This window comes from Fusarium fujikuroi, chromosome FFUJ_chr12 (genome assembly GCF_900079805.1).
Source record: "Fusarium fujikuroi IMI 58289 draft genome, chromosome FFUJ_chr12".
Lineage (NCBI taxonomy): Eukaryota > Fungi > Ascomycota > Sordariomycetes > Hypocreales > Nectriaceae > Fusarium > Fusarium fujikuroi.
This window is the reverse complement of record NC_036633.1, coordinates 387,551-413,952: the sequence shown is the minus strand read 5'-3', so window position 1 is coordinate 413,952 and position 26,402 is coordinate 387,551. Positions and strand designations below refer to the sequence as shown.

The following is a 26,402-nucleotide window of genomic DNA, read 5'->3' as shown; positions in this document are numbered from 1 at the left end:
GCCTCTTGATGTTGTCCCTGATCTATACGAGTGGCAAGCCTGTGGTGAAGTGGTTGAAAACAACTTCAATCACCAGCATGGCCCAGGTAAAGACACCATTGGCCTAATTTACAATGTATTGGGATGGATTGCAGGACCAAATGGTCAACCAGTGTCAGATGCCATCCAAGTGGAGGAGTGCTCAGCGTGGCTGTGACGAGGTTTTTTATGCCGTACTCCGTAGTCTTCAATCGTGAATGAAGGACGCCCCCATAAGGCCTGTTCAAACTCGTTGTCTGGTTGACTTGCTGCACAGATCCCACCAGAGAATGCCGCTCAAAGAAAGACTTGGTGCTCAAGACTTGATTGCTGCTAACTCGAATCAATTCCCCACGACCTGATTATTGGCGGAGAGGGGAATGAAGAGTGCCTCCTCACGCCAAGAGAGCACGACAGAAGCGGCTGTGTTCGGCTGAACAAACGTGCAGAAGGCGCTCGTACTGACACAACACTCAAATCCGAGGAATCAAGCTTCCTCCGAGAATAATACATGCGCTTCCTATTCTCGAGCTAGACTCAGCTTAAACCGAATCATGTCACGTGCACAGTTGAAAAGAATGGCGGTTGGAAGTCACTGCCTTGAGGCTTCCCTCGTGGGTTTCGGTCAAAGAGCTGGATTAGCACTCTATATGTGTTGGACAGTGGGCCCTTATCCTTGAGAGCGAGATCTTACTTGTGATTTATTCCTGTGTGATAATCGTTCTGCTTCACCGTTTGCTCCGGCTTTAAGTCTGTCAGAAAGGGGTCTAGTGCTGATGAGGGGCGTCGATAGCTGATCAACCACTGTCAAGTCGTGCAGCCTGACCAGATTGAGTGTTAGAACCTTCAACTCACCAAATCCCTTAGTCCCTGTACCCGCTGAGCATGTAAGGGTTACGTGCAGGGCTGATGATACTGCTAGTAATGGCGCCCACTCTCCTGAAGTCGAGCCCTGCCATGTGTTGCTGTAATCGCCGCGCTATTCAGCTCAGTCCTCACTTGACATATGGCTCTATTACTTCTGAAACTGATGTCAGTCCCTCTTAATATAACTGGCGCTCTTATCTTTCCACGTTGCTGATGATGGTCTGCTGAGCATTCATCTGTATCCGCAAAAGGAGTTTTATGCCAATAAGCTAGGGTTCCAATGAGACTACGGACTGGGAGACACCGGTCGTGCTGTTTTTCAGCTCTTTTTGTCTCAACCCTCGCGACTTCGGGGCGACCGTCAAAGGGGAGCAGAAACTGCTGGGTTGGTGGCTGGATTGATCGGGGATAGTGTGTTTAACGCTCATCGCATGCTTCTCTTATTGGCGCCAGGTTGATGCACCGCGAAGGATGAGACACAAAGAGATCGTACAGTTCTAGAGGAGTCCGAGAAGTTTCGGGATCAACTTGACCATCGTATGTCCCAGCGTTGAATGTAATGAACTAATCGGCGATGCACACCTTCGCCTCGCTAATCTCAATACTCCGCCCCGTGGGGTTCACTATTACTCTTTCTGGACTCAAGGCACATCGTGATTCGTTCTAGCAAGGGCCAGCTAGGATCGATCTCAACGGGCCGAACCTTATCCTGAAGCAATTGACAATTACTCAGACGGAGTCATAACAAGAATGTTCGAGATTATAGCGGCTGAAAATTACAAGAGACATCAGCGATCTGTATTGGTTACTTGTTGATACTCTATGCACGGTATTACTGCGTCATTTGAACTGGGATGGGTATCAATAACACGACGCTTTGTTGATGGAGTCCTCGGACGAGATCCTCTGTGGTGCGCGGTAGATGAAGCCCGAGACAGACAGTCAGGCATAAGCTCAACTGAAATCTCGAAAGCCCATCTCGTTTGTTGCAATACGGTTAACCAGGGGACTATCCAGCGATCTCTTTCGCCTGATATGAGCTATCACTTGGTGCTTTTCTACAGAATGGCCACCCCATGCTCCCCCTCTTGGTTATTGATGGGCCATTGTACACTGATCAAGTGCACGGATTAGCATGTTAATGAACTTCAAGAAATCACCTGCAGTAGACCGAAACGACACGCCTGCATTTCCTTTCCCAGCCTTTCCGGCCCAGCCCCCCATCTTGGTGAAGACCCGCGCGTCTTTAGTATCTACCCGTCTCCCTTCCAGCATAGAATCATCATCCCCTCGCTCTGGGACTCACACTTCCATGTTGCATACTGACGACGATACAGCCACCTTGGTAGCAAGACGCCACTGCACTAGGCATTGGCCAGCCTCGTAAAGATGGTGGAGGTGCTTATCTGGACGCTATCTCAGACGACGGAGAAGAATTCGTCCTGAGCATTGTGGGCGTGAGGTATTAGACGTCTCTAACACCAGTCGTTCCGAACTTTCACGGGCTCCCACACATCGATATCGCCAGTCAACGTCACCGAGACAAACATATTGAAGGCCTGAGCTACCTGAAGCAGCATCATGTCGATCTCGGTCACCAAGTCCTTCTCAAAACCACTTCAGTGCCATTCTACGCGCTGTCCTCTGGGAATTGTTCGCACATTTTGCTGAGGCTGGTATGGGAAGAGGCGCCTCCTCTGAAGCAACAACTTCAACGTTTCCAATGCCTTCTCGCTGGATCCCTTCCAAGCTCCGACCGGCAAAGTCTTCGAGGCTGTACAGTCGCGAGTTGATCACGGCTCCAGCCCCCTTCGAGCTCGCCTAATTATCAAGTAGGCTATAAGAATGTTGTAGTCTAGCTTCAAGTCCTAGCTATACAGTTGGCCGACGGCAGATATAGTCCCTAGTTTTCGTCAAGTACTGTACGCAGTCTCGAATCGAGTTATAGATTAGCAGTATACCTAGACAATCTCTCCTACCAGTTAAGTACCTTACGTGAGTTCCGGATGAGTTATTCTATCTCAGAGCGCGCCTGCATATTTCACCTATATCTTTCGACTTTTGCGTGTCGCTGCCGTTATCCAGCGAAAGACATTGTCGAATTTAGCAGCATTCTAGAAGCCACCTCTTCACTTGACGATATGATTAGCTGTGAGCACAAAACAAGCGCAAATCTTCAGCAGACCATAAGATAAATAATATTAAAATGATAGCAAGTCTACATCGTCAAAGAACGCCAATTGTGAAAACTTATCCGGTAAATCGCTGACCCTAAACTAATTTTCGTCAGCTGTGACTTCTAGAAGTCTTCGTACATGCATTCGGCCTCAGAACCATCTCAGGGATCACACCAGCTGCATCATTAAAATGAGAGCAATCAGTAGGAATGATCTTTTTAATTACTATTTTTCTTCCCAAACTTCGCTTGGCCTAGGAGCTTCGTCCCTCTGTATCGCGTGAGGAAGACCTGTTTACTCATTGCTGCTCCGGTCGCACAATTGAACTTCAACTACCCTGTAGTCCACAGCCGACCATTTTGCTGCTGAATCCTCAAGGCGAGGAAAAAATTGTCGGGACTGAGGTGTGAGTGGGGCACCATGATAAAAATAGACTGCTAAACATTACTTGCTGACAGTCGCAAAATGTGTGGAGATGTAAGTATACCTTAGCAGATACCAGTAGCGCGAGGTAAATGCTCCGACTGCACATGATTAACCACGTGATCGCAGCTTCTGAGATCTTGCGTCATTCTGTTTTCCGACGTCATTGCCCATGTTCACGTTCATCATCAACCGCGCCGTACCGCATTTCCGCTGCAGCATGCAACACGCTAAGGACTCTATCTTGAGGCCGGCGGCATTTACTCGAGTCTCTAATGGTACGTATGCTTGTCTTGTTTGACCTGACCCTCTTAAGCACGCGTCAGTTGCACCCTCGACGCGACAAACTCGTGGTCTGAGCGACGATATGTCTTTATCGCAACCGACCTCCCCTTGTCCCTTACATTTGCAAAAGCTTAACCGCATTCTACTACGATGAAGTCACTAACACCGCTCGCTTAGGGACAGATGGCTATTGATGACAGGAGCAAGCGAGGCGCCGAGATGGCTCCATTTCTCGATTGATCGATCTTACGGCTTTCGACTGCCTCGACGCGGGGAATCAGGCAACCTGCAAATTACAGTCAATACAAGAGGCCTGTGATGGCTCAAGTCAATTTGGCTACAGACCACAGCGAACCTCCCTCGATATGTCCCAATGCGCCTCCATGGCTAGCTAATGACCTTTGGCTTTCCGTCCTGTGCCGACCACGAAGGGTTTGCCCATGCCTTCCCATCATCATAGAAAGTCCCCGCTTCAACGTCAACCCGAGCTTCGCTTTGCGCCAGAGCACCATGCGAAACCCTCCTTAACGAGTCATGATTCCCAGTAAATTGCACACCGTTCAACCTCGACAGGCGACACTGGGACAAAACAACAATTCAGCATGTCATCCGCCCGGCTTGGGAGTGGAAATGTTCTGCCATTGCGCACGTGGTACGTTGTGTCACCCTATTTAATCTTCGCGAAGATTTATTTGCTGATTTTGGCGTGGCCAACATTAGCACCACTGTGGCATGGCATCTCTTGGACGACCTCGGAAATTTGCACACATGTTCAGCTCACTGGGCACCGATGTCCCCTGTTCACGAATCCCCTCTCCTTCCTACCCGCCGAAGGGACGAGAGTATCAATACGATTACCCGCCTCCACGGTAGTGGAAAGCCAAACATCCTCGATGCGACATGCTTCGTTCTCGGAATTACAAACATGCCAATTGTTCAAGCGTCAAAGGGACGAGAGTTGCTATTCCCCAACGGCAGTGGAAAGTCAAACATTGGTGTGATGGCGAGCAGGCAGGGACTGCAGCAACGATGCATTCTAGTACCCGAGGACGAGTATGACATGGCAGAGGAGGCGGGCGCATAACTTTAACTCGTGCGGAGTTTCGTTCTCGGAATTACAATCATCTCAACGTTCGAGCGCAAAATCTACAGGCCAGTCACCACTGGTCCAGCCACCCTTCATCTCAACTAACGACAGTGCCGAGACAGACACGGGACTGTTGTTCTCATGCAACTGGTTCTGGCGGTCGGGGCGACGATGGAATCTTGTGTCAGATTGAGATCACTCCTTCTCAGGTGGTCATCACATCCACGACGGCTATAGCCGCGGGACTTGAGGCTAGTACTGACAAGCACATTTGCCGCTGTCGGGATTGTCTCGAGGTCGCCTGCTTACGGTCATGGGAAAGACAAGAACCAAGCCTCCGATACCCACAGACGTTATTGGAGATCCTAGAGGATGCTGCTGCTGTTCAGGAAGCAACCCGACTCGACCTAGGACCTTACACGCTTCCGTCCCCGATCAAGGCCGCATGCAAGCACCATCACTCGACCCCCTACCGACGACAAGGATCTCAATGGCGCGCCCGATTCGTATCCCCGTCTTCAAACCAAGAGACCCTGCACTCTCGCCCGCTCTTCCTCTCGTCGTCGTTTACTCCAAAGATGCCTCTGCTCCGTGTACCATATCTTTCGGAGTCTCCCCGCATAGCCTCACGCACAACCACCAGTATCGTTACCTATGTCGCAGAGACCGCGGCAGACGCAGGCACAAGCTAGGTAATGCTCAAGGAGCCACCATCGGTGCCCATCGCTAAGACTTGTTGCAACCATTCGGCTTCATGCGCTTGCAGCCCAAGCCTCTTAGGACGGAGCATGAGCTGAAGGGAGGGCGCAGGTTCCCAGACGGATTCGTGGTCTCGTTCAGCCTCGTCGGCCGTGAGCATAATAAGAATGTTACCTCCCTACTACAAGGCAAGCTCACTGGCGTCTCGGCTCATTGTGACCGCAGGGAAAACAGATATCGAAAATGCAAGCAAGATGGCACGAATCGAGATCATAGGAGAATTACGGAATGCCAAACTCAGTACAGTATCAATAGAGGCACTTAAGAACGATTATCCCGCGCTCAGCGGGGCATGCAAAGAGGGGATCAGGGCTTCAAGGACATTCTCTAAAAATCAGGCATCGCGATCAAGAACAGAGAACCTCATCTCCTCCGTGTCGCAACATGCTCAACCATCAATTCAATAGTCGGCACCATCTTCGTTCCCGACTCTTCCTTTTCCTGTCGATCCTTGTCTTTTTTATCATCCAGGTCGAACACCGAGACTTTCACCACGCCACTGCTACGCAGAGCTGTCAGTGGGCGCCGGAATGCCCAAGACCGAGCCGGATCTCGAGTGGAAAACCTTTGGGTCCTCGTACGGAATTGCAATATTGCTGTTGATGCAAGCCTCTCTTCAATATGTTCAATTGTCGACCAGTCTTGCTGCCAACCATGCGGGGCTCAATCGCAATCATTGCTCTCCATCCACCAGTTCTTCCAATCCCTCACTTCAAGGACTGAGATCGTTCGCTTCAATTGCCCTCCAATGTTGCTTCCGATGGAAAGCATAGTGATGATCTGGTTCAGCCCGAACCCTCTCAGCTGGTCCATGCCCGTGTCGGTCATCATCGCAACACTCAGAGCTGATGATGCTCTGCTTGAACTCATCAACTCCGCAGCCCTACACATCTGACATCAACATGCGTCCGATGTCAAGCCCCATCGGATTGCCTCACTGATCGTATTCATCTCATTTTGGCCGCTGGGGACCGAGCTCGACATCTCGAAGCAGCAACATTCTCCCGCCCGCGACAAATATTCTTCATCCTCGCCCACAGCAAGCCTAGCTTCATAGTCACCAGCATCTCCAAACCCCTTCGCTCGCAATCGCCCATTCGCGTCGAACCGCCCCACAGGCGCCTGCTGTTTCCCTCATCATAGTTACCGCCGAACCACCAAGCCCCGACCTTGACTTTCTGCCCCGTACCGACCTCCCTCGAGCAGCTGAGCGATATCCTCTTGTACAAACAGCGAGCGACGTGAGGCCTTACTACTGAAGCTCCTCCCGTATGCCGGCCTTTCACAGATTGGCCAATCATCGCCAACAGCGGTACAGCCTTCCCCGCTCTACGTCGTCCTCGAGGACCTCACTGAGCACAATCGCAAAAGCGTCAACCTCAGAAACATTCCCCCGAGCCCGGTACCACAGTACTCGCCATCACGATCGCCACCGAGGCTCCGGCTCCAGCTCCGACTGCGAGTCCAAATCGAGTTTCGATTACTTCGAGTGTGGAATATGTGACGGCTACTGTGACGCTGTATTGGTTGCAACTGATCACTGGGGTATGAAAACGACGGCCCTGAGATGCCCAGGTCGAAGCTATAGGTATTCGAAGACGGGATATGTCCATATGTTGGAGGCTTTGCGTCGGACCTCTTCTTTTGACTGCCGATCAAGGCGAGTCAATTTCGGTAACTGAACGATCGTGATTACAAGACCGCTGTTCATGAGAATGGCAGCGCACCGATGAACGAGGGGTCGCTGCTCTTCAGCAACAGGGCCCGGGGCTCCTCTTCAGCTTCCAGAAAGACAACCTCTATGATCAGCAGCACTCGCCTAACCTCACATGGTCTCGAAGCCTTATGCATCCCGATTGTCGAGGAGTTTGCAGAGCTTTGGCTCCAGCTTGTGGCCGTCGCTGCCGTCGTCACTATTCTGCCTCGACTTCTGCACGTACGGATCGGTCGTCCTTGGCCACCAAATCGCTTCCGAGCAATACTGACCAAGCGTTTTTTGCCCGAGAGCACGGCGGGCTCGTGGGTAGGTGATGGAGGCATTTCCGCATGTGGTAACCACAAGAACCCCAAGAAGAGTCGAGGGAGCAGTGAGACGGCATTGTCACCTGATCGTTGAGGATGCCCAGTTTCAGACAAGGAGAGGGAGCTGTGCAGAAATGTATCGAGTACAACAGTCACTCCCAACTCCAAGGCGCTCCCAAAACTAACGGTCGGCAGACTAGACTTCACCAATCGCTCGCAAGGTATGCCGTTCCAAAAGGCGCTATCGCCGTTCATGTCCCACCGACCATCTGAGCGACGATATCGGATGGCTGCCGCATGGATCAGCTCCCGGATCGACCACCAGCTACCATCCACGACGCCAACGATAACGACGACTCCTTTTCTCAACCGGCTACATTCCGCGACGCCAACGATAAGGACGACCTCTTTTCTTGAGTATAAGCTGTCGAGGTGGTGGAGTTTGGCAGTGTCACAGTGGCCATGACCGCCGTGCCGAGGTTGGATATCGATATCGCACCTTTGTCAAAGTGCTGGGAAGGTCGTCCGTTCTGGCTCATCAAGCTCATGCGGTGACTTGGGCGGACAGGGCGCGGAAGGACGGATTGTGATGCGGATGTCATCCCGGTGTCTTATTGCAACGCCCTCGCATCGCATCGTGTAGGTATCGCAGAAGGGCTCGGCGGCGTTGGAGCGCGCTCAGTTCAGGGGACAGATTCGCGGGGACCCAACCGGAGTTCACTCCAGCAACGGCGCCCGTTCATCCATGCTTTCGGTCAATGCTGCCTCCCGCGTGCCAAACCCCTCTTCGTATCAAGAGGTACAACCATCAGATGCTTACACAAGCCGAACTGATCGGTTGCCTTGGCGAGACCAGATCCCCAAGGAACCTGCTCCAATATGGCCGGGCGGAGATCCTCCTTGGTGATGCTTTACCCATCTGCAGAGACCATTCACGGGACGAGAATGCTGGCGTTTTGTCTTCAGGCGAGGCAAGATTGGGTGCTTCTCAATAGTACACGATGTTTCACGGTGCACGTCTGCCGTGTTTCCGTGGTGCAGGGTGCAGCGAGAGGATCAGGGCCCGGTACACCACGATCACCACACCTCGGTCAAGTTGGAGGAAGGGGATCAACAACATCGACCACTGCTCGCACAGGGTTCGTCACCTCCGTGCCATTGTTGGCCTCACACTTCTTGCCGAGCACTCGCCTGCACGCATCCGACCCTGACACGCGCTTGTCGTCGATTCCTCTGTTGCCTCGGTATCCAACTCTTACGGCACTCCCCTCCACCATCTTTTCCTGGTGGCAAGGACAGTACATGCCATATTCCTGAAGATGAGGTTGACGCATTTTCCTCCACGCCTCATGCCACACTAGTCCTGTGGCTTCCAGCGATACAAGCGATAGCAATGGTCCTCTTGTTCCGGCAGCGTTTTTGCACCTCAGTGGCAGCCTCCCCCCCATCCGGACATGGGCACCGGCATGTAGTGCTTCCTTTCAGCAAAACCCTTGAAACATCACCTTGGACACGAACTTCTCGGTGAGGTCCCCTTGGCGAGTGCGGCTGCTTCTCCGACGCAGCTTTATTCCGAAGTCCCCAACTCTGGCTTGATGCCTCAAGTTTCTCGGGATCCTTCGGTCAGTGGACAATGGGACGGAGAATAGGAGCAGGGCGGCATATTGGGGGTGGATTTCAAGGGTACGGTGGACTCAGAAATGGTCCGGGGAGGTCATCACCTCCGGCCCAGGAAATAGAGCCAGAATCTTGTCTCGGACTTCACGAGACTTCTAAGCGTTGACCTTCATCAGACCGACGATATGTCGCTTACAGGACTCATCGACTACTTGCATGACAACTCTCCGGAGCAGGAGAGGTGTTAAGGGTTGACGTCCAATCAGACCAGAAGCAATACGATAGAGCGGTTCTCCTTGGTACTTAATGATATAGATGGAATACCATCTTATTCTTATATACCTGCCAATGTCTCCCTTTCGCTTGACGTCCTTGTTGGTGCTCCCGTTATACAGCTGCGTCTCGTGCCATTACCTGCTGGAGATCCTGGTTTTATGCTCCTCAAGAGGGCCACAGTCCAAACCCTAGAGCAACACGACTCGCTGCACTACTCACCGAGTTAAAACTATACCTCTCGTTACCCCGCTGGCCAAGGGCACCATCTTCAAGATCAGGGTGCTCAAGTTGTCTCTCGGTATCCCGGGGCTTCAACGAACAAACAGGCAGCGAGCAACCGAAAGACCAGTCTGAAGGCTTGTATATCCTGGCTTGTCGACGGATCACAAGCCATGCGGCGTCAAATTCCCCAAATTTATTTCTCTATTGCTTCCGTCGCACAGCTTTCGATTTCTCCTCCCTTTCCATCACTCATCTTCCCTCGGCCCGTCATTCCCATATATCATCTGCCGCTTGACAACAGCGCGTCTCCCCGCACTGTCATAAACTTTGCCCCCTCCAGCTACTCGTGTTCTGACAAGTCGACTGGGCGTTGATTTGAATGGAGTGCAAGGGGGATATGACGCTGGGGAGACTTGGTTGTGAAGTGCGGTTGGTGGTTTCTCGATGTGCGTGTAAGTTGCTCGGGGAATGCATGTTGCGTTTTGTGTCTTGATGTCTCAATGTTCCTAAAACATAGGAAGTCCCAGTGAGCCGTCTGCAAGCCGTCGATTCGTGGCTCTCCTTGAATGATGCCGGTCCTGTATCGCTTTCTCTCAACCGGATAGGGGAACCTTCCATAGTACAGGGTCAGGCGTGATGCTGGGGATGGTCGTTTCCTTTCGATCTGTTTCTTAAGGTTCTTGACCGACTGGGATCTCGATTGGACTATCAGAGCCGCGCTCTGGCCGGAAGCAGGAGACAAGAGAATGCTTGGCCAGTTCTAATAAGCCCCAGCCCGTTCCGTGACACAAGCAACGTCGGCAATAACAACATTTGCATGGAGATACCGTCTCTCTAGCTTTCATCACATCGCCACTGAAGCCGTGCTCATTCAGTGTTTCCGTCAGTGCTCCCCGTCAAGAGGGCCCTGCAAGTAGGCAAGCCTGAAAATCCTGAGGCTGATGAAGGAAGCTTGGTCCGTTTGCTGTTATCGTTGAAGTGTCGATAATTAGACTGGGTTTCTGTTGTCTCTTGCCCCTTTTAATTGATTGTAGATGTCTCTTAGCTGCCGGTGTCGCCGCCTTTTGACGGCAGACTTGCAGGAGAGCTCCGAAGTTGTGCTTCGTAATGGATGTAGTCGGCAAGGCCGAGGTGGACAGTCGTGAAGGAGGACTCGGGATCTTGTACTTTCTCGCGCGCGGAGGGTTCACTCTCGAAGTTTATCGTAAGCCAAGATATTGCTCTGGTTACGTTCGATCCAGTCGGCAGGCGTAAGGGTTTGTCTGATGCTGTGGCGTGAACTCGGTCAGCGCATCCTTTTCAGAAGCTCGTAGGTGCGGAGATACTCTCAGATCGCAATGGAGCAACAAAAGAAGAATGAGCTGTCTCTTGAGATGAGAGGAAATGAAGTTTCGGATGGACTTTATGCGGCGATCTCGCCAGATGCCATGGGTCATAATGGCAGCTGGTCGCCCTCAACCACCCGCTTCAAGGAGGACTGACTTAGGGGAACTCGAGATCGGGCCATGACGTCTGGGTTGGGTAATAGGGATGAAGGTATATTGCACGAGTTTGGCGATTATGAGGTGTAGTGGCTTGCGCGCTTCGTTCTTTTGGGGGGCGCTCGGCGTTTATGATGTAGTCTGGACTCGAGTTGGAGAGAGGTTGAGGTTCCGACCGGTTCAGAAACCCAGCAAGGGCAAATCGTCAACCGGTCAGACGCAGTACCCAAATATGGTGATTTGTCAAGTGATAAGCAATAGTCGTTGTGACCTTCTCTCATGGAGGCGACAATGAGATAAACTTCAGGCCACTCCCTCGCGCTGAGAGGCCATGACGGCAGTGGACCTCACGGCAACTGTCAGGTGACCCCCAGTCAAAGGTCCAGCATCGAAGGCAACTAAATTCTCAACCAGGGTATCTATTACTCCTCGTTACGCTGGTGCCCTTCCATCGCTTTCTGGCTTTCAAGAGGCACCTATCTCACCATGTCGCATGGTTTCACGAGCCGCAAATCGACGTCAATTTTAACGTTCAAACATCAGTCGCATCGCTGATTCCGTACTCCAAAACAAACAAATGAGATCTGCTTGTCATCAACAGCTCCTACAACGGCTTTGGTGTGGTGATGCCCAGGCTTTGGATCGCATTGATACCACTGCCTTTTATTTCACACTTATATCTCCATGTCCTCCACGACTTACATTGCATTTGTGTATCTTGGGACCGACCTCAAGCAGCGACTGGAGTTTGCCCAGAACGCAGAGGCTAAGAATACGAAATGCACAGTACAGCAAGTTAAGTTGACGAAGCATGGAAATAGATATTGGCGAACAATAGCAAAAGCTCATTGCATGTCTCAGGTCCGCAATACTAAATCATCACGAAAGAAAGAGTACAAAAGAAACAGCCTGTGCATGTCATTGAGATCTCAGTCCGCGCTGTAAAGACCTTGCTCCTACTCTTCCACCACTACCAGCACCACCTCTTCCCATCCCTTATCCATAGCTGGCTCCATGCTAGTGCTCCTAACACAATGGTGTCCAGTGAGCTTCTCCAAGTAGGGCAAATCAAGAGACCTGGCTTGAGCCGCTAGGCCATCTAACTCCCTCCGGATCTCCTCCCTCTTCACCCTGATCTTCCTCTCCTCTCTATCCAGCTCAGCACTCTTATCCTCCGCCTGCTGAAAGCCTTGTCTAATCTTGATCCCCATTTCGATGGTCTCAAGTTCCCTCTCCCTTGCCGCTAAATGTGTCTGCTCTTTTTCGTATCCTGTTTTTCGTCAGATGAATGACTTGTTCAGAAATCGCCAGTCACTTACCTCCATCTTCATACCACTGTTCGTCCGCATCTAGGCGAGTCTTGCTGGACTCCCGAAGAAGTTTCACAATTTCGAGCGCTTCCTCGAGATCTTGGGGGCAAAGTCTGAGAATCTGCGCCTGAATGGAATCTGGCTCCATCCCTGCGGATCTACGAGGCCTTTTGGCAGGTGGCTCGCTCGTGTCCTGCTCAAAGGGTCGCTTCCCAGATTGTCGTAGATTCATGGTTGGCTCTTTGGAGCTGGTGCATTAGTTGGTGACGGGGACGGAGAGACTTTGAAGACAACTGACTGTAGAGAAGAGCTTTTGGCTGTGTATAAAAAGGGGTTGTAGCTTTGGGTTGATGGTATGGCGATGAAGAAGGAGAAGGTATCGAACACCAAGAGGATATGCTGTATTGTATTCTCTCATTAATTGATCCGTTGCTTATTTTCTCTAGTTATCGTCTTTCTGTCTGTAAATGAAGCTGAAGAAGAAAATTATACGGATAGTGCCGAAAGACCTCCTGTGTCCTCCGCGTTGCCGAATGCCAGGACTTAGAACCGAATACACGGGGTAGTCTATCCCCGTGCCATCGGATCAAGTTGTCGTGTACCACCTCAGAACCTGGAAGCTTGACTACCGCTGCCGCATATCTCACGAAGGCCTTTGAGGCGAGTCGAGCGGCGGACGTTGTCGAAAAGTTCAACAGATAATGGGTGCGAGCGCAGGGTCACCTTACTTACTGGTGAAGCTATCAACTGCTTCCTTGGATAGCCACATACAAGTTCGTGCCAAATGAGAGATGTTGTAAATTGAGGGACTGGCCGTGAGGCTGAAAGTACTACCTTGGCTTTCAGAAGTCTTGCCCATTACAAGGCGAGGCAGAGGAAGGAGATGTGGTAAAATTGCACAGCCAATAGACTAAAGTCATCAACCTAATGTACCTCAACTTCTGTACCATTGCTGAAGCTATCACGATTCCGTCTTCTACGACTATTGACCTGTTGAGGATCTTGACAAGTGGATGTCTTAGTAGCTTACTGTAGCTAACATCCTACCATCCATCATCTTTTCCCTTTCACCAGGCTATCAAACTGGACTCCACGCCTATCAATCTACCCCCAGCCACAGTCCTTTCCAGTGTCGAAGAAACTTTCCATCCTGAGCTACAGAGTCTAGGTTGCTTCAAGTTGGCGGTACATCAAACGACCTTCAATTACCGCGTCGCTATTTCCACCACCAATTCGCGATACGCAGCATACAGCCGCATGAAACGTTGTCTCCAGCTCCGATACAGGGGTTGCATTTACGTCCTTCGTTTTCATATTTGGCTTTCCCGGTCCTCAGAAGCAGGCACCAAACACAATCGGCCACGGCCAAGACGGGTTCCAAACGGATGATGCCCATACCATGATCATGTACCTCCCCGATCACACGTGGATGCCACTCCCAAGCGCCACCCCCACCAAAGATTGCCGTTATAGAATACACTCCCCGCGCGGTATTAGAGGCGGGAACCCGTTTTCACCAACTCACGACAAACGCTTTCTGCCACCCCCAATATAAAGGTCTTCACACCCCATCTGCAGCTCACATCACACAAGACATCCCCACGCAAGGTGTTGTCGCCCCGACTGGCATCCGTGCGTAGTGAAGCCTCTCAAATAGCGTTAGTAGGCGCTGAAGTTGATTTGTAAACGAAGGGTGAAGCGGATTTGCATCCTTATAATACAGAATACACTGGGGGAAAAGCTCTTCAGCCATTGGCTCAAGGCACCTGTACAGTAAATAAAGTCCTCCCTGAGAAGTGAAGCTATTCACAAGCCAGCAGCAGCCAGATTGAATTAGGTCCTTCCGGAGCTGTTGCCTGGTGACCCTCCTCTTGAGGCTGGACTGAATTGACCGCGAAGTTAAGCCTTCTGTAATTCTCCACGAACGGTAGTCATCAAGTTCCCTCCTTAAAAGCCAAGAAAGTATTCTCTTTGATGAAAGGAATCACATTTCGGCACTGGCGGTAGCTTCAAATGGAACGAAAAAGCATAGGAGCGAGGCCTACTAGTTAATACCGCGTTCCAGAATGCTCGCTTTTTACCGCAAGAGCATACATGGCTCAGAGGCTTAAGAACATGGTGAGGGAGTTTATGTTGAGCAAGGTCGAGAACACATACCAAGAAGGCATCTGTTCGGGCCCAAGGCGTCACCCGAGAGCCTGAGCGTGATGAGCACGGCTAAGTTGGTCGTGAAGACTACTAGATCCGAGACTGTAAGCGTGATCAGCGATAACGATAACAACAACGGCGACAATATCGTGAACTTGTTCTTGTCGACCGCCTCTTACAGTGAACATGGCACTGTGCGTGTGTCTAATGCTATGGGATGTCTGCGATGGATAACTGACTGAACATAACATTTAAACCACGCTGAGCTTGCAGTCATGTTCCACGCGGCATCTTCAGTTTACCTCCTTATATATATGCCATGTTGCATCCAGAATGGCTCCTGGTCTACAGATACTTATCTTCATCTTCATTACCTAAATCAGAGTCTTATCTGCACAAAACACCAACCCAAGTCTGCAGCATGTATCGTTACTTCATCACTGTTCTACTTGGTGTCGCAGCCATGGCCTGCGATACCTGCGCTAATACACCGCCTGATACCCACATCAGCTTAGAGTTAGGCCTTCCTACAGACCGCTTCCTCCTCGACCCTATCCGCCAGATCTGTAAGTCACACCTACGCCTCACATCCGTCCAAACCGCCAAGCCCAACAATCCAACAACATGTATGAGCCTCCTCAACCTCGATGTGAACAAATACCCGTTCAACGACCCCGACAAGCTTTGTGTTCCAACGACGCGCGAGTTCCACTCTGCCAACGATGCAGTTGTGCGGGCAACTCTCAAGGCCCTTGGGAAGTTGGACATGGAGAAGGACAAGGAGCGGTGGGATACTGTTATGGGTTGCACGGGCGTTTTGATGGACCCATGTGCTAGGAATATCTATTTGTGGGAGATTTTGCCCAAGATTGAAAGCGCGGGTATCGATGGATGGAAGAAGACTTGTGATGAGTGGGTTCTGAAAGCTAAGACAGGACCTTGGTGACTTTGTCTCTGTAAGCTTTTTACTGCTTGTTTCTGCGCTGGTTAGTTAGTTTACAATAGTTCATGTAGGAGAAGAAAAGAATCGTGTTGACATTCATTATCTATGTTCGCAGCCTAAAGCTTGACCTTATAGGCAGCAGCCATCCCGAGAAAGAGGGTCCCAAAAGCTGCTGAGAACTTCCACGCCGTCAATGTCAAGCACTTATTCGTGCTTTGACGGTAACCTAGCGCTTCCAACATTGCTGCCTTGGGCTTGGACACTTGGTAGTTTCTATTGCAGTGGTACGTCTTTTCAGCATCTATCTAGGCTGCTGATGACTCTGGTTATGCTAATACCGAACACATAACTCCACAGGTTCTGCAAACGTAGATCTCTTGGAGGACTGTCTCACCCGCCTGGCGCGATATTAGCCGTGATCCCATTTTTTTACAAGTCCAGTTACTACTCAAAAACAGTTTCAAGGTCTCACGCTTTCAAAGACCATTGGCTGCTCTCTGACCCTGTAGCTGTCATGTAGTAGAGGACCGCCTAAAGTTGACGATGAGAATTGATGGTTTCTTGAGCAAACCTAGTTAATTCTGCGACATAGAAACCGCCGAGACATTGTACAATGGAGAAATGGCTACTATAATTAAATATGCAGGTTCATATTTGGTTCATATTTGAGACTTCATCTTTAGAGCCTGCCCGCAATGTTGGTCTGCAACTCTGCTCCACTCTGCTCCAAAGCAGGCCACACATGGAGACTGCCATAGCTCCTTGTGACTCACGGCACAACGACCAAGGTTCCCCACATGCGAACTTCTGTCTGTCTCTTGCAGAAGAAAGACAAAAAAGTAAGTGCAGCTGCTGAAACGTGGCCCGGCATTTCTGTGTATGCAAGACGCAGAAAAGCGTAGTCACGAAAGAAGACATCCCGTATCCCATTTGAACAGCCTTTGGCTATCAATTTTAATGAAACGGCACTTGTGTGGTTACCCGCATTGGCTAAGCATGTTTGCACATTCAAGCCTTGGCGCAGTCATCAATACAGACGGCACATGGCCTTTACAATTCGCCATGAAAGGCAGCTATCCGAGACTCAATGTGTGGACCTGCAGTCTCACCATGCGTTGTCAATGGCAGCAATCTCATCCTCCAAAGAGCTATAACCTTGGTCCTTTTGAAGTTTCATATTCCTATCTTCACCATACCCAGAGACTCATCACACAAATTTCATCAATCACAACAGAACAATAAGCCATCATGACCAACCTGTCCGATCAGGACTATGATCTCGAGGCCCTACATGCTGAGATGCAGAACGCTCCCAACTATCTGGATCCTTCATGCCAGCTTGCAGCCCAAATCCGAGAAGCGATGGTTCTGATACGGTGCTATGAGCTTCTCCAACAGTCACGAGCCTACCAAGCCTCCGAAGAAACAATCCGCGAGGATGTTTCGGACGTCGCCTTGGACCGTGGTACCGACATCGACGCTTCCCAAGTCTCTCGTCCACTTTCGCCCCCTGATCCCAGCGAACTCATGGGAGGTAAGGAGACCGGAATCACTGCAGACAAGGAGACCACAGTCACTGGAGATACCATAGTCACTGAGGGCGAGAGAAACGCAACGCTTGGTTCAAGCTCGGAATCGGCCTCGACCCTTGAGCAGCCCACCATTCCTAACTAACGCCCCATTCTTACTCTAATGCGAGCCAAGTCTTGGCCAAGTTAGATGTCATCTGCCTCTTCTGCTACCGCAAGATCGACAGCAAGAGGCTCAAGCTCGACGACGACGACGACGACGACAACTCCGCACGACTGGGGAAAAGAGGCAAGACTTTACTGCACGGTTCATCTTCTGCTACGTTGTCTTGACGGGAGAGAAATCCGTATTTGAGAGTTGGCATTGTATGATGGAAAGCTAAATGGATGTGGCAAACATGGCAATGTATCATCTGGTGCCTCGAGCTGATGCGGAATGGCACATCCTCGCGACTGAGTAGATATGTATTGGAGGATTAGGGTGTAGTACCAGCTTTCCTGGTGCCATCGAGCAAGGACACTGTATGTAGAACACGAATTGACCAATTCGGATCAATATACATGCTGAAGTCGACTCGAGTTTATAAATGTCTTGGTGCTCTGTGCCCTGCTGAAATATCTACAGGGGAGTGATGTTTGGGTTGCGTTGGAGGAGTTCACAGCTACCGCTGAAAGAAATTCGACCGGTTCGGACTCAATCATACTTTAACGAGTGTATTTGGGTGATCTTGATCCTTTTTTTCTGGTTGAAATGAGATCGAGAAAGAAAGAGGGCGTAGGTTCAATGCAGCATTTGCCTTGCGAGATCGTGATGTCTCACAGTATGCAGTTACCATGGTCAGTTCAGACCTAACGCTTGCTCATCTTCATCCTCTAAAGGGAAGCCTCCAGTGAGCGGGTGCCATTCCCTGTTGGTGAGTCTGCAGGGTACGGGGGCCCTGTTTATAATGACCGCGGCTCGCTAACTTCCGTGCCCCCAAGCGGTGCTGAAGTGAAGTTAGATGAGTTGAACATTGATGGTTTGAAGCATCTCATCGAAGAAGAGCCAGTTGCAGAGGTTTGGGAACCCCAAAACAGTAGCCATAGCGAACTACATGCTATCTCTTGTACCCGAGAGACAGGCTGCAATTTTGACTATGTTGCTATCGCAAAGGAAAAGTTGCGAGCTTGCCATAGGTATTCCTACATCACCACCATCCTCCACGCATCTTGTTGTTTTGTGGCTCAAACCTGGCACGATTGAAGCCGCAGACGCAGCAAACAGGACAATACCAAGCAAGACGACCGAGCCTCGATGGATTATGCGTCATATAACAATTGTTGAAGAGCGAACCGACAAGGAACGGCAATTGAATGGGAAATTCGCCAATAAACTCTCCAATCTCGCCATCCTTTCTCTTGCGCATCCTGTCGCGGACTGAGGAAGATCCAAGGGCTCCACGAGAGCGCTATTCCAACCGATTTATACACGCCCGCCCATTGATGTAGAACGCCTACGACAGGCCTCGGCCTTCGAGGATAAGAGGCAGTGCCAAAGCCCTTCCAATGTTAGCATCGCGACCTTTCTTTCAAGTCTTGCCAGAGCCGGTCCTTCCAAGTCCCACCAGCATCTCTCACGAGTCACGACGCATCTCCCACGACCGATAACATGCTCAAGACACGAAGGATGGCATGGGGGATAAACCTCTACTCTGACATACACCGAATCATGAATATACACCTGAGCGACCGAGTGAGACGGCTTGGTGCCATCTTTCCTCGACCGTGCTCTGTATGGAGTTGATACTACCATCAACGCTCACGAATCGCTCATCTGGCACCGAAGACACGTTGGTCAAGGGAAGATCGAACTCTACTGGCGAGAACAACGAAGACGGTCATCGAGTTCTACGATACAAGAGGCCACGATACAACATCTTCGACGAAAATTGCGAATCACAAGGCCTACATGGAGAGGACTGCGTCATCTTTCTCCATCCTGTTACGGGGACCTAAAGAACCTGGCCAATGACATAGCACCAGTCTCTTTCACGTCACTAGTCCTCGCACCCGTGACTATACCAACGTCTGATACCATCAAGTGCGAGGAGAACTTTGCTTTCTTGCCAAAAGTAAACGAAAGTGGCAGGGTACCCGCACAGGCATAGCACATGGTATCACAGATGGAACGGCACAAAACGGTCTTCGTTGAGTCTCGTCAAGCGACGACGGATCAACGAGAACAGGGAGTGTCGTAGAATTGCAAATCAGGCCTAAGATAAACTTGAGAAGGAAACGAAAGAAGGTAAGAAGAGCGATGAGCAGAGGCACAAGAGGAGTCCGTTACAGGAGAGAACTAAAACGCAGCGAAACTATATTGACTGCTCAGCCTGAGCTCTCAGAGTTTGTTATCCATGTTGCAGCAAGATCCCCTTTCTAGAACACCCCAGATGATAGTGCTTATGACATCAACATCTCATCATTTCTCGCCTTCAAACCAGATGAGTGTCTCCGGTTTGTGAATTACGGATATCGTTTTTGCCACCATTGACTAGAAGGCCTTGAGAACGAGCCTGGCGGTACAACACGACAGGGCATCAGGCAGTACAGTCTTATAAGCGGCGATAAGGACGACCTCTGGTTATTCAAGATACTCCGCCTCCTTGATCAGTAAGGAGTGAGAATTCTACGTAGCATTATACGGCATGCATCAGGTCAGAGGGCCACCGCAGAAGCCCCATGATAAAGCATGTCTGCCGTACATCGGTGATGAACCGAACCGTCGGACATGCACTCCAAGTACTTTTGGATCTCAGTTACTCAGGAGGATAGGGTGAGCCTTTAAATCCTCCATCGCCACCATTTCTCTAGAGAGTGCTACTATTTATCTCAACAAAGCTTAGAACCGTGTACCATAAACATAAAGATCTATATCCAAGATCATAGGAGTACAACAAGAGCTCAGCTTACAAAACGCGTCGCAAACCAGTTATATTCTTTCCAGAAGCTCAAGTTGTAATTGCTACCTAAGGACAACCCACCCTTAGGTCTGAGCTTGAGACCAGCAGTAAGCCTTCAAGAGAGCAAGGATCACGGGAGCCTCAATTTCCGCCGAGCAATCTATGGATGGGGCAGCACCACTGTCAAGGCTATCATTTTATCGAAGACCAGAATCACAACGCGTGCTTGTCGCCCATTTATGCCCATCTGATGAGAGGCATTGTGAATCATCAAAAAGACAGGCGGGGGGACAAAAAAGAGCTCATGAGTCAAGACAGAAAGTCCTTCGCCTGTGTCTCGTCTGATCTCGAAAGGCCAGGATCTTACCGGAAACATTCTTTGCCTCCCACTTAGCACTGACAGAAGACCTCGGGCATAAAGTCCATCAAAGTGCTGGAAAAGTCCCCGTCACTCGTAGACTGGCAATAGTGCCGGCCATTAATATTGGTGTCTAGTACGAGGAGAGCAGAAGAGACACACCCTTCGCAGTTGCGTAAGGACCCAGTAATTTCTGCTACTTCTTTTCAAAGACTCCGAGGTCTTACTCAGTACCTTTATCATCACGCTACACACATGTATGCGTGTCTCCTTGGCTCTCATCATCACGCTGCAACCAGTGTTATTGTCGGTATCGTTTCTTGAAGAGTTATGCGCCACATGCGGCAACACGCAGAGAGAGGCTTGTGAGAGGTACGTAAGTTTTTCCCGCAAGCATAAACGTGATTCGCATTGAGAGCAACAGTGACGCGATTGTGTTACAGAGCCGAACCCACTTTGAACCTCCCCTTCTACAACCACATCTTGCCAAAACCTAGGTAGGGAGGGGACAACTTCTGAAGAAGGCCAACCCGGTGAAAGGTACACTTTCCAGCTGTTATCGGGACTGTTGGCTTCTGGGACTTGATGCTGCGGAAGTCCGGGGAACAGGGCGCGATACATCGTAAGTTGAGAATTCAAGACAGACCATCAAGTGTTGAGCATATAATGTAACAGCTGCCTCCAGAGAATCTCTTGCACCTCCGCTGGTCGTCTATATCCGAGTTCCCCGTTCTCAGGAGGGCTTCTATCAAGCAAAGCATCATGCAGTTGAACTGAGCACGATGCGCAGGTTGGTCCACCCCGTTACCAACCATGAGATCGAGTGCGATGCGAACAAGAGGGTGAGTATCGAATAGGAGGCTGGTGTCAACTGATGCTCATTGACGCTCACCAAGCCGAATGGTGACTCCAAGGATGCACAACGGTTCTTGTTGGGGGCTTGAGGTGAAAGGTGACATTGCGACAAGCTTATCTCGGCTCCCTCACTATGTCAACAAACCAAGAGTTTATTGGAGTCTCAAGGTCCTGGACTGGCATCTATCTGATCAAGACGATCCTACGGGTAGAGCATGCTCTTGAGCGAACAGTCGACCGTATCAGGGGAGGATCGCCGTCATGAGGAAGAGATCTGGCTGGCTGGGTGAATCGCGAATTGGCCGACTTCCTTATCGACATTCTCTGGGTCTCAATTCTTCCAGAAGGGATGATCTGCCAATTGTCTTCCTTCTCTACATCACTGGGCTCGCCATTGGAGAGAAACGAAGACGATACCATGGGCATCTCGGATATTACCCGTTTCCCTCCCCAACAGCAACTGGACTAAGTTCTGGTATCGCAACTCATAGCCGTGACGAATCTATCTGTCAAGCTCGCAGATGAGATCTGAGGGTCCTATGAGAAACCTGTTCACATGTCAACATCGAGCTATCGACTCAGGAGCACACCAACTCATATCCTATCCCTACGTTGATGCGTGCAACCTTTTATATACCTACCTACCTCGAGATTTGACTCTGCGCCAGAATCAAGGCAGAGAGTATTGTATCACCTCTTCCTTTTGTCTCAGCCTTGGACTGTCCGCTTGCCGGTAGGCCTCATACTCAAACACAGTACAAGACGACTCCTGGCCTCGCATCTATCCCAGCCGCATCCATGAAGGACGTCTTCTTCTTCTCCGCCTTGCCTCTACCGCCCTTGGGGTTATCGCCAAGGACCTCATGACGGTACTCTTCCCGTCGTCTGTGACTTCAATGCATGTCAGGGATTCAGGGATTAGATCTACTACCCTGTTACCCTTGTGGCCTCAGGCAAGCAATTTGATGAATCAGATTGATAGTTTGCCAATGCGCGGTAGTGTCCTTAGTGCAAAAGACTGGGCTACCTTCATCTAATCGTATAGAACGAAGTATTTGAGACTGCCTCTCAAGCCACGCGAGTCGGAGATGACATTTCTTAGTGGACCAGGTTTGTCAGGGATCAGTATTGACGTCCTTGAAGGGTCTGAAGTAATTGTGTCAGGATCACAAGAAGGTGGCCGTGGATGAGTTATTCCCATACCTTTATTAACGATGTGCAGAGACCTCAATACACGTGGTCTTACCGACAACTTGGCCACCAACCTCGGTCTCCGGACTCTTGGACCAGACATGCTCCAATTTGTGCACAAAAGACCTTGACTATCTACAATCACAAGAATTCTACATTCTAGATACAACTACCACCGACAGATAGAGAACTTATTACATTGACGACAAAGAGGAATATTTATCTCAGTTCATAGCCCTGCGGTCGTCGCCAACCTTCACTTCTTCGATCCTAACAACTTCATCACTTCTTGGCTTCGGCACAACGCGCTCTTCCTTCAACTTCTCCATACCCGAGGTTCAAGACCGAGACGATATTCCCAATTTCATCCAACAGCCTATTTTCGAGTTAGAGATATTGTAGTCTTGTCCTCAGGCAACGGCGCAAGCCGATGGTTACGGGTTCAAAGAAGGGCTGGTGTCCGAAGATCGCCCATAGAACACGGCCCAAACCCGAAGCAAACATGACACCCCAGAACGACTTCCACCATCTCGGTCAGGCGTCAGAGCCCTCAAGACTACTTGGGGACAGGAGAGACACGAGGCGGTCCCGACAAGGACAATCGTCCTTGGCAATGGAGATGATCATCTTGCAGAAATTGTTGGGGCTGATGTGGCGTTCCACGATTGCTTGCTTCGAGTGCTGACGCGAGAATCCTGAGGTCTTACACGACGGCGGGAGATACCGTCAAGTCTGTGGTCAATTTATGAGCAGCCCTGGTCTCGACTCTGGCGAGATGCTGCGCTGCTTACATTCAGCAGCAATCAGCTACTAGATGCTATCATCAGAGTCAGCAACTTCAAAAATAGCCATCATGAAACAGAGACTTCATTGGACTTAATCAATTGGATCTATTCCAGGCCGGTCATTCAAGATAGGTCAAGTGTAATGACGACCTCACGTGTCAATCCACTCGATTGGAGCTCATGGCCTCTGTCAAAACGAGATCATGCTGCAAGAATTCTGGATGAGGTGATGATTAAAGCTTGTGCTACTAGTAAGTTCGACGCTCGCAACATAGAATGAATAAACAAGATTTCTAATGCCACAATGGCCGGCCTATGATTCAGTTCGCAGGCATGTCGCAAGAGGCGTTTCCACAGCATGCAGGGGCGTCAGGCATAGTGCCCACCACGCGTAAACTCTGTAACGTTAGTGATGTTAAGAATTGCCAATTTGGGGAATCGAAAAGACAATCTAAGCATGGTGAATGGTCCGATCTGAGATGGAGTCTGCTCGCCAATCTCTGTTTTGGTGGGGGTCACTGTTTTCTCAGGGGTGCATGTCTCATAATCATGGTAATTACTACGCCATCAGTTCAAATACTATCTCTTAGGCCTCAGTTCAAGTCCCAAGTTCACTGTGGTCATGGAGGCTCGCAGGCACAAGGCTCGACCACAGACAACACGTATCGTGACAATTCTATCGCCATGTCGAAAGTACCACTAGCGCCATTCCTTCAATTGGTACCAAACTGAAAGACATCGAGATAAGAAGTCATATCGTTATTGCCGACATCGGTATTGATTGCTATAGAGGCCAACTCGACGCGAGCCCTAAATTACTCCTGTTGATATTCTAATTCTTGTAGAGCGCATACGAAAGGATGTATAGGGCCATGGTAGTGCTGATGCGCCATATCCTACAAGGTCTAACCGGTAATCACTCCGAACACGTTTCAAAGGAGTATAGATACAACTAATAACAATATCCCAGGAGAAGTAGACTCCTGAACAGGTTCATACGTCAGTAACTCGACAAGAGAGGCTCAGAAGACGAGGCTCGGGACGAGCTGTCTCTACATCAGACTGCAAAAGCAAGATCGCTCCAAGTGGCAGATGACCATAATTAGTCTCCACCTTGAACATCGCTGGCTCCCCTCCTGGCGGTCTTTCTGGAAGTGTAGCGGTATTTGAACGATGTGATTCGAAGTATGCACCGGGTTGGCAAGTCTTGCAAGATAGCGCCAACACTTACCTGCTTCTTCCTTCAACTCGAGGGTCGATGGAACGATCCGTGCTAGAGGGATCTACTACCAAGGACAACGATCGACCTGAGGAACCATTTACGGTAGCGCGAAATGCCTCTCCTCTCCAACCAGGCATTGCCTCTCGATACTCTTCAACAAGTATAAGGACATGGCCCGAGGTTACAGTCAACGCATCGCAAGTCCGGAGCTGCAATGAGTGCCTCTGAAGCATTTCCCTTCCCCTACCCTGAGCCGAATGCGACTGATTGGGTTACCATTCGGTCAACAAGACCGGCGGCAGTGTGGCCAGGAAGCTGTCAGAACCAGTTCCTAGATTACCTCCCTTAAAGTTGAAGGGGGCCCTAAGAGGAGACATGGAAAGAAGGCCAGACAAGACTCAGCTTCTAGATATTATATATTGCGGCGGGCGCAGTCGATCGGGTCGTGCGCGGGGTCGTCGGGAGTTCCAAGGTGATTGAGATCGGGGCGCGCATCCTTTGGGCTCTTTTCGTTCGCATCGACGGCGAGCTTCTTGGCCTGCTACTCGTCCAACTTGCTCATAGTGCAGGCTCTCCTCTTCCTGCTCCTCTTCGTTCTTCTTTCGTTGGTGGGAAATCGACCGGTGGATGCTGTTGGAGCTGTGCATAGTGGCGGCTATCGCGTCGCTAATGATCGAGGGCGGGTGAAGCGAGAGAGGTCGCAACAAGCGCTGCTGAAGGCGCTGTTGATCGCCTCCGTCTCATTCAATCGGACTTTCCATGGCTTGTGTCGCGTTCCGTGATGGTCGGGGCCCTCTTTGAACGGGCATCGGTGCTGGGGCAGCTTCTTCGCGCTCTCTCGGCGTGCCGGCACTGATAACCGTAAGGACTGTAGGGCAGCTGCGTGTGGTGGCAATGGCCTGTGTCAGCCAAGATCCTTGAGGAGGCGAAATGAATCACCAAGTTCTCAGCAGGCGAAAGCGCATCAGGAATTAATTCCAGTGCGAGCTTCAGCTGAAATGGCGAGAATGAGATTGAACTGGTGCCATCGCAAAAACGCGAGTGGCGTGGAAGCGCTTGGCCCGGCCGTAACGCCGCACTGACATAGCGTTTTTATTTCGCCAAAATTAATGCCAAATGGTGTACATAGGGTAGGCAAGAGAGGCATCTGTGCTAGCACAACTGTTTACGAAAGGCAATCCTTTATTTAATCCATAGAGGTCCTGACGGATATAGTCAAGTCTCTTTGAATGGGACATTCTCTGCTGTGACCATAAGTGGCTAATAACCGTTCCGGTACGCACCTTGTCAGTGTCAAAAGTGCTCGTCTCAACCCCAATATTTCAAGATAAAGGACTCATGAGATTACTCAGTCGAACGAGCTTAGTTTCCCCAGACATGTACTGGGCAACTGGTGTAGCTGAAGCACTTGATACTTTAAATTGAAGGATAAACTGAGATCATGTTCCGGAACTTTAGTGTTTATTTATTGTAGATAGCCTCAGCGCCTCCATGCCTTGTCATCGTGCGCTGCTGCGTATGCATTGCGAAGGGGAGACCAACAAACAAGGCAGAGACAAGTTTAGTTTGTAAACTCGAACAATGCTCGTTCGTAGTTTTACAGGCATTGCAATACGGAGGCTAAAGCAAATAATTAACTCTCGGCGATTAATACGTTTCTTGGCCTTTTCCCTTTCGTAGTGAACATGATATCAGCGTAAGAGACCAGCAATTTGATACCTTTGTATTCAGTTTTGTACTCATCTTGGGAGGCGTAATCAGCAAGATTGGACTCCATGGAACGACCTCCATTAGCAGAAATCTTGGTTACATCGTGAAGCCACAATCACAACCGCCAAGACCTGATATGCCATAACCAGCCAGAATAGAGCTCTTTCCGAGGTATGTC

The 26,402-nt window shown here is 50.3% G+C and overlaps 5 protein-coding genes; 4 read left to right on the top strand and 1 right to left on the bottom strand.

Annotated features, from left to right (window-relative positions):
* Positions 1–4,372: 4,372 nt before the first annotated feature.
* On the top strand, positions 4,373–5,549 carry FFUJ_14179 (uncharacterized protein; the record flags this gene model as incomplete). XM_023571179.1 has 3 exons in its annotated part: positions 4,373–4,422; positions 4,491–4,823; positions 4,976–5,549. 3 exons carry the CDS (start codon positions 4,373–4,375, stop codon positions 5,547–5,549), a joined length of 957 nt encoding a protein of 318 aa, XP_023438234.1.
* A 1,796-nt stretch (positions 5,550–7,345) lies between these two features.
* FFUJ_14180 (uncharacterized protein) lies at positions 7,346–7,732 on the top strand (the record flags this gene model as incomplete). The annotated part of the gene is made up of 1 exon (XM_023571178.1): positions 7,346–7,732. One exon carries the CDS (start codon positions 7,346–7,348, stop codon positions 7,730–7,732), a length of 387 nt encoding a protein of 128 aa, XP_023438233.1.
* A 4,458-nt stretch (positions 7,733–12,190) lies between these two features.
* FFUJ_14181 (uncharacterized protein) lies at positions 12,191–12,776 on the bottom strand (the record flags this gene model as incomplete). XM_023571177.1 has 2 exons in its annotated part: positions 12,191–12,504; positions 12,554–12,776. 2 exons carry the CDS (start codon positions 12,774–12,776, stop codon positions 12,191–12,193), a joined length of 537 nt encoding a protein of 178 aa, XP_023438232.1.
* Positions 12,777–15,113: 2,337 nt separating this feature from the next.
* FFUJ_14182 (uncharacterized protein) lies at positions 15,114–15,638 on the top strand (the record flags this gene model as incomplete). Its single annotated transcript, XM_023571176.1, has 1 exon — positions 15,114–15,638. The coding sequence occupies one exon, from the start codon at positions 15,114–15,116 to the stop codon at positions 15,636–15,638; it is 525 nt and encodes a 174-aa protein (XP_023438231.1).
* Positions 15,639–16,883: 1,245 nt separating this feature from the next.
* On the top strand, positions 16,884–17,309 carry FFUJ_14183 (uncharacterized protein; the record flags this gene model as incomplete). Its single annotated transcript, XM_023571175.1, has 1 exon — positions 16,884–17,309. The coding sequence occupies one exon, from the start codon at positions 16,884–16,886 to the stop codon at positions 17,307–17,309; it is 426 nt and encodes a 141-aa protein (XP_023438230.1).
* Between the last annotated feature and the right edge of the window lie 9,093 nt (positions 17,310–26,402).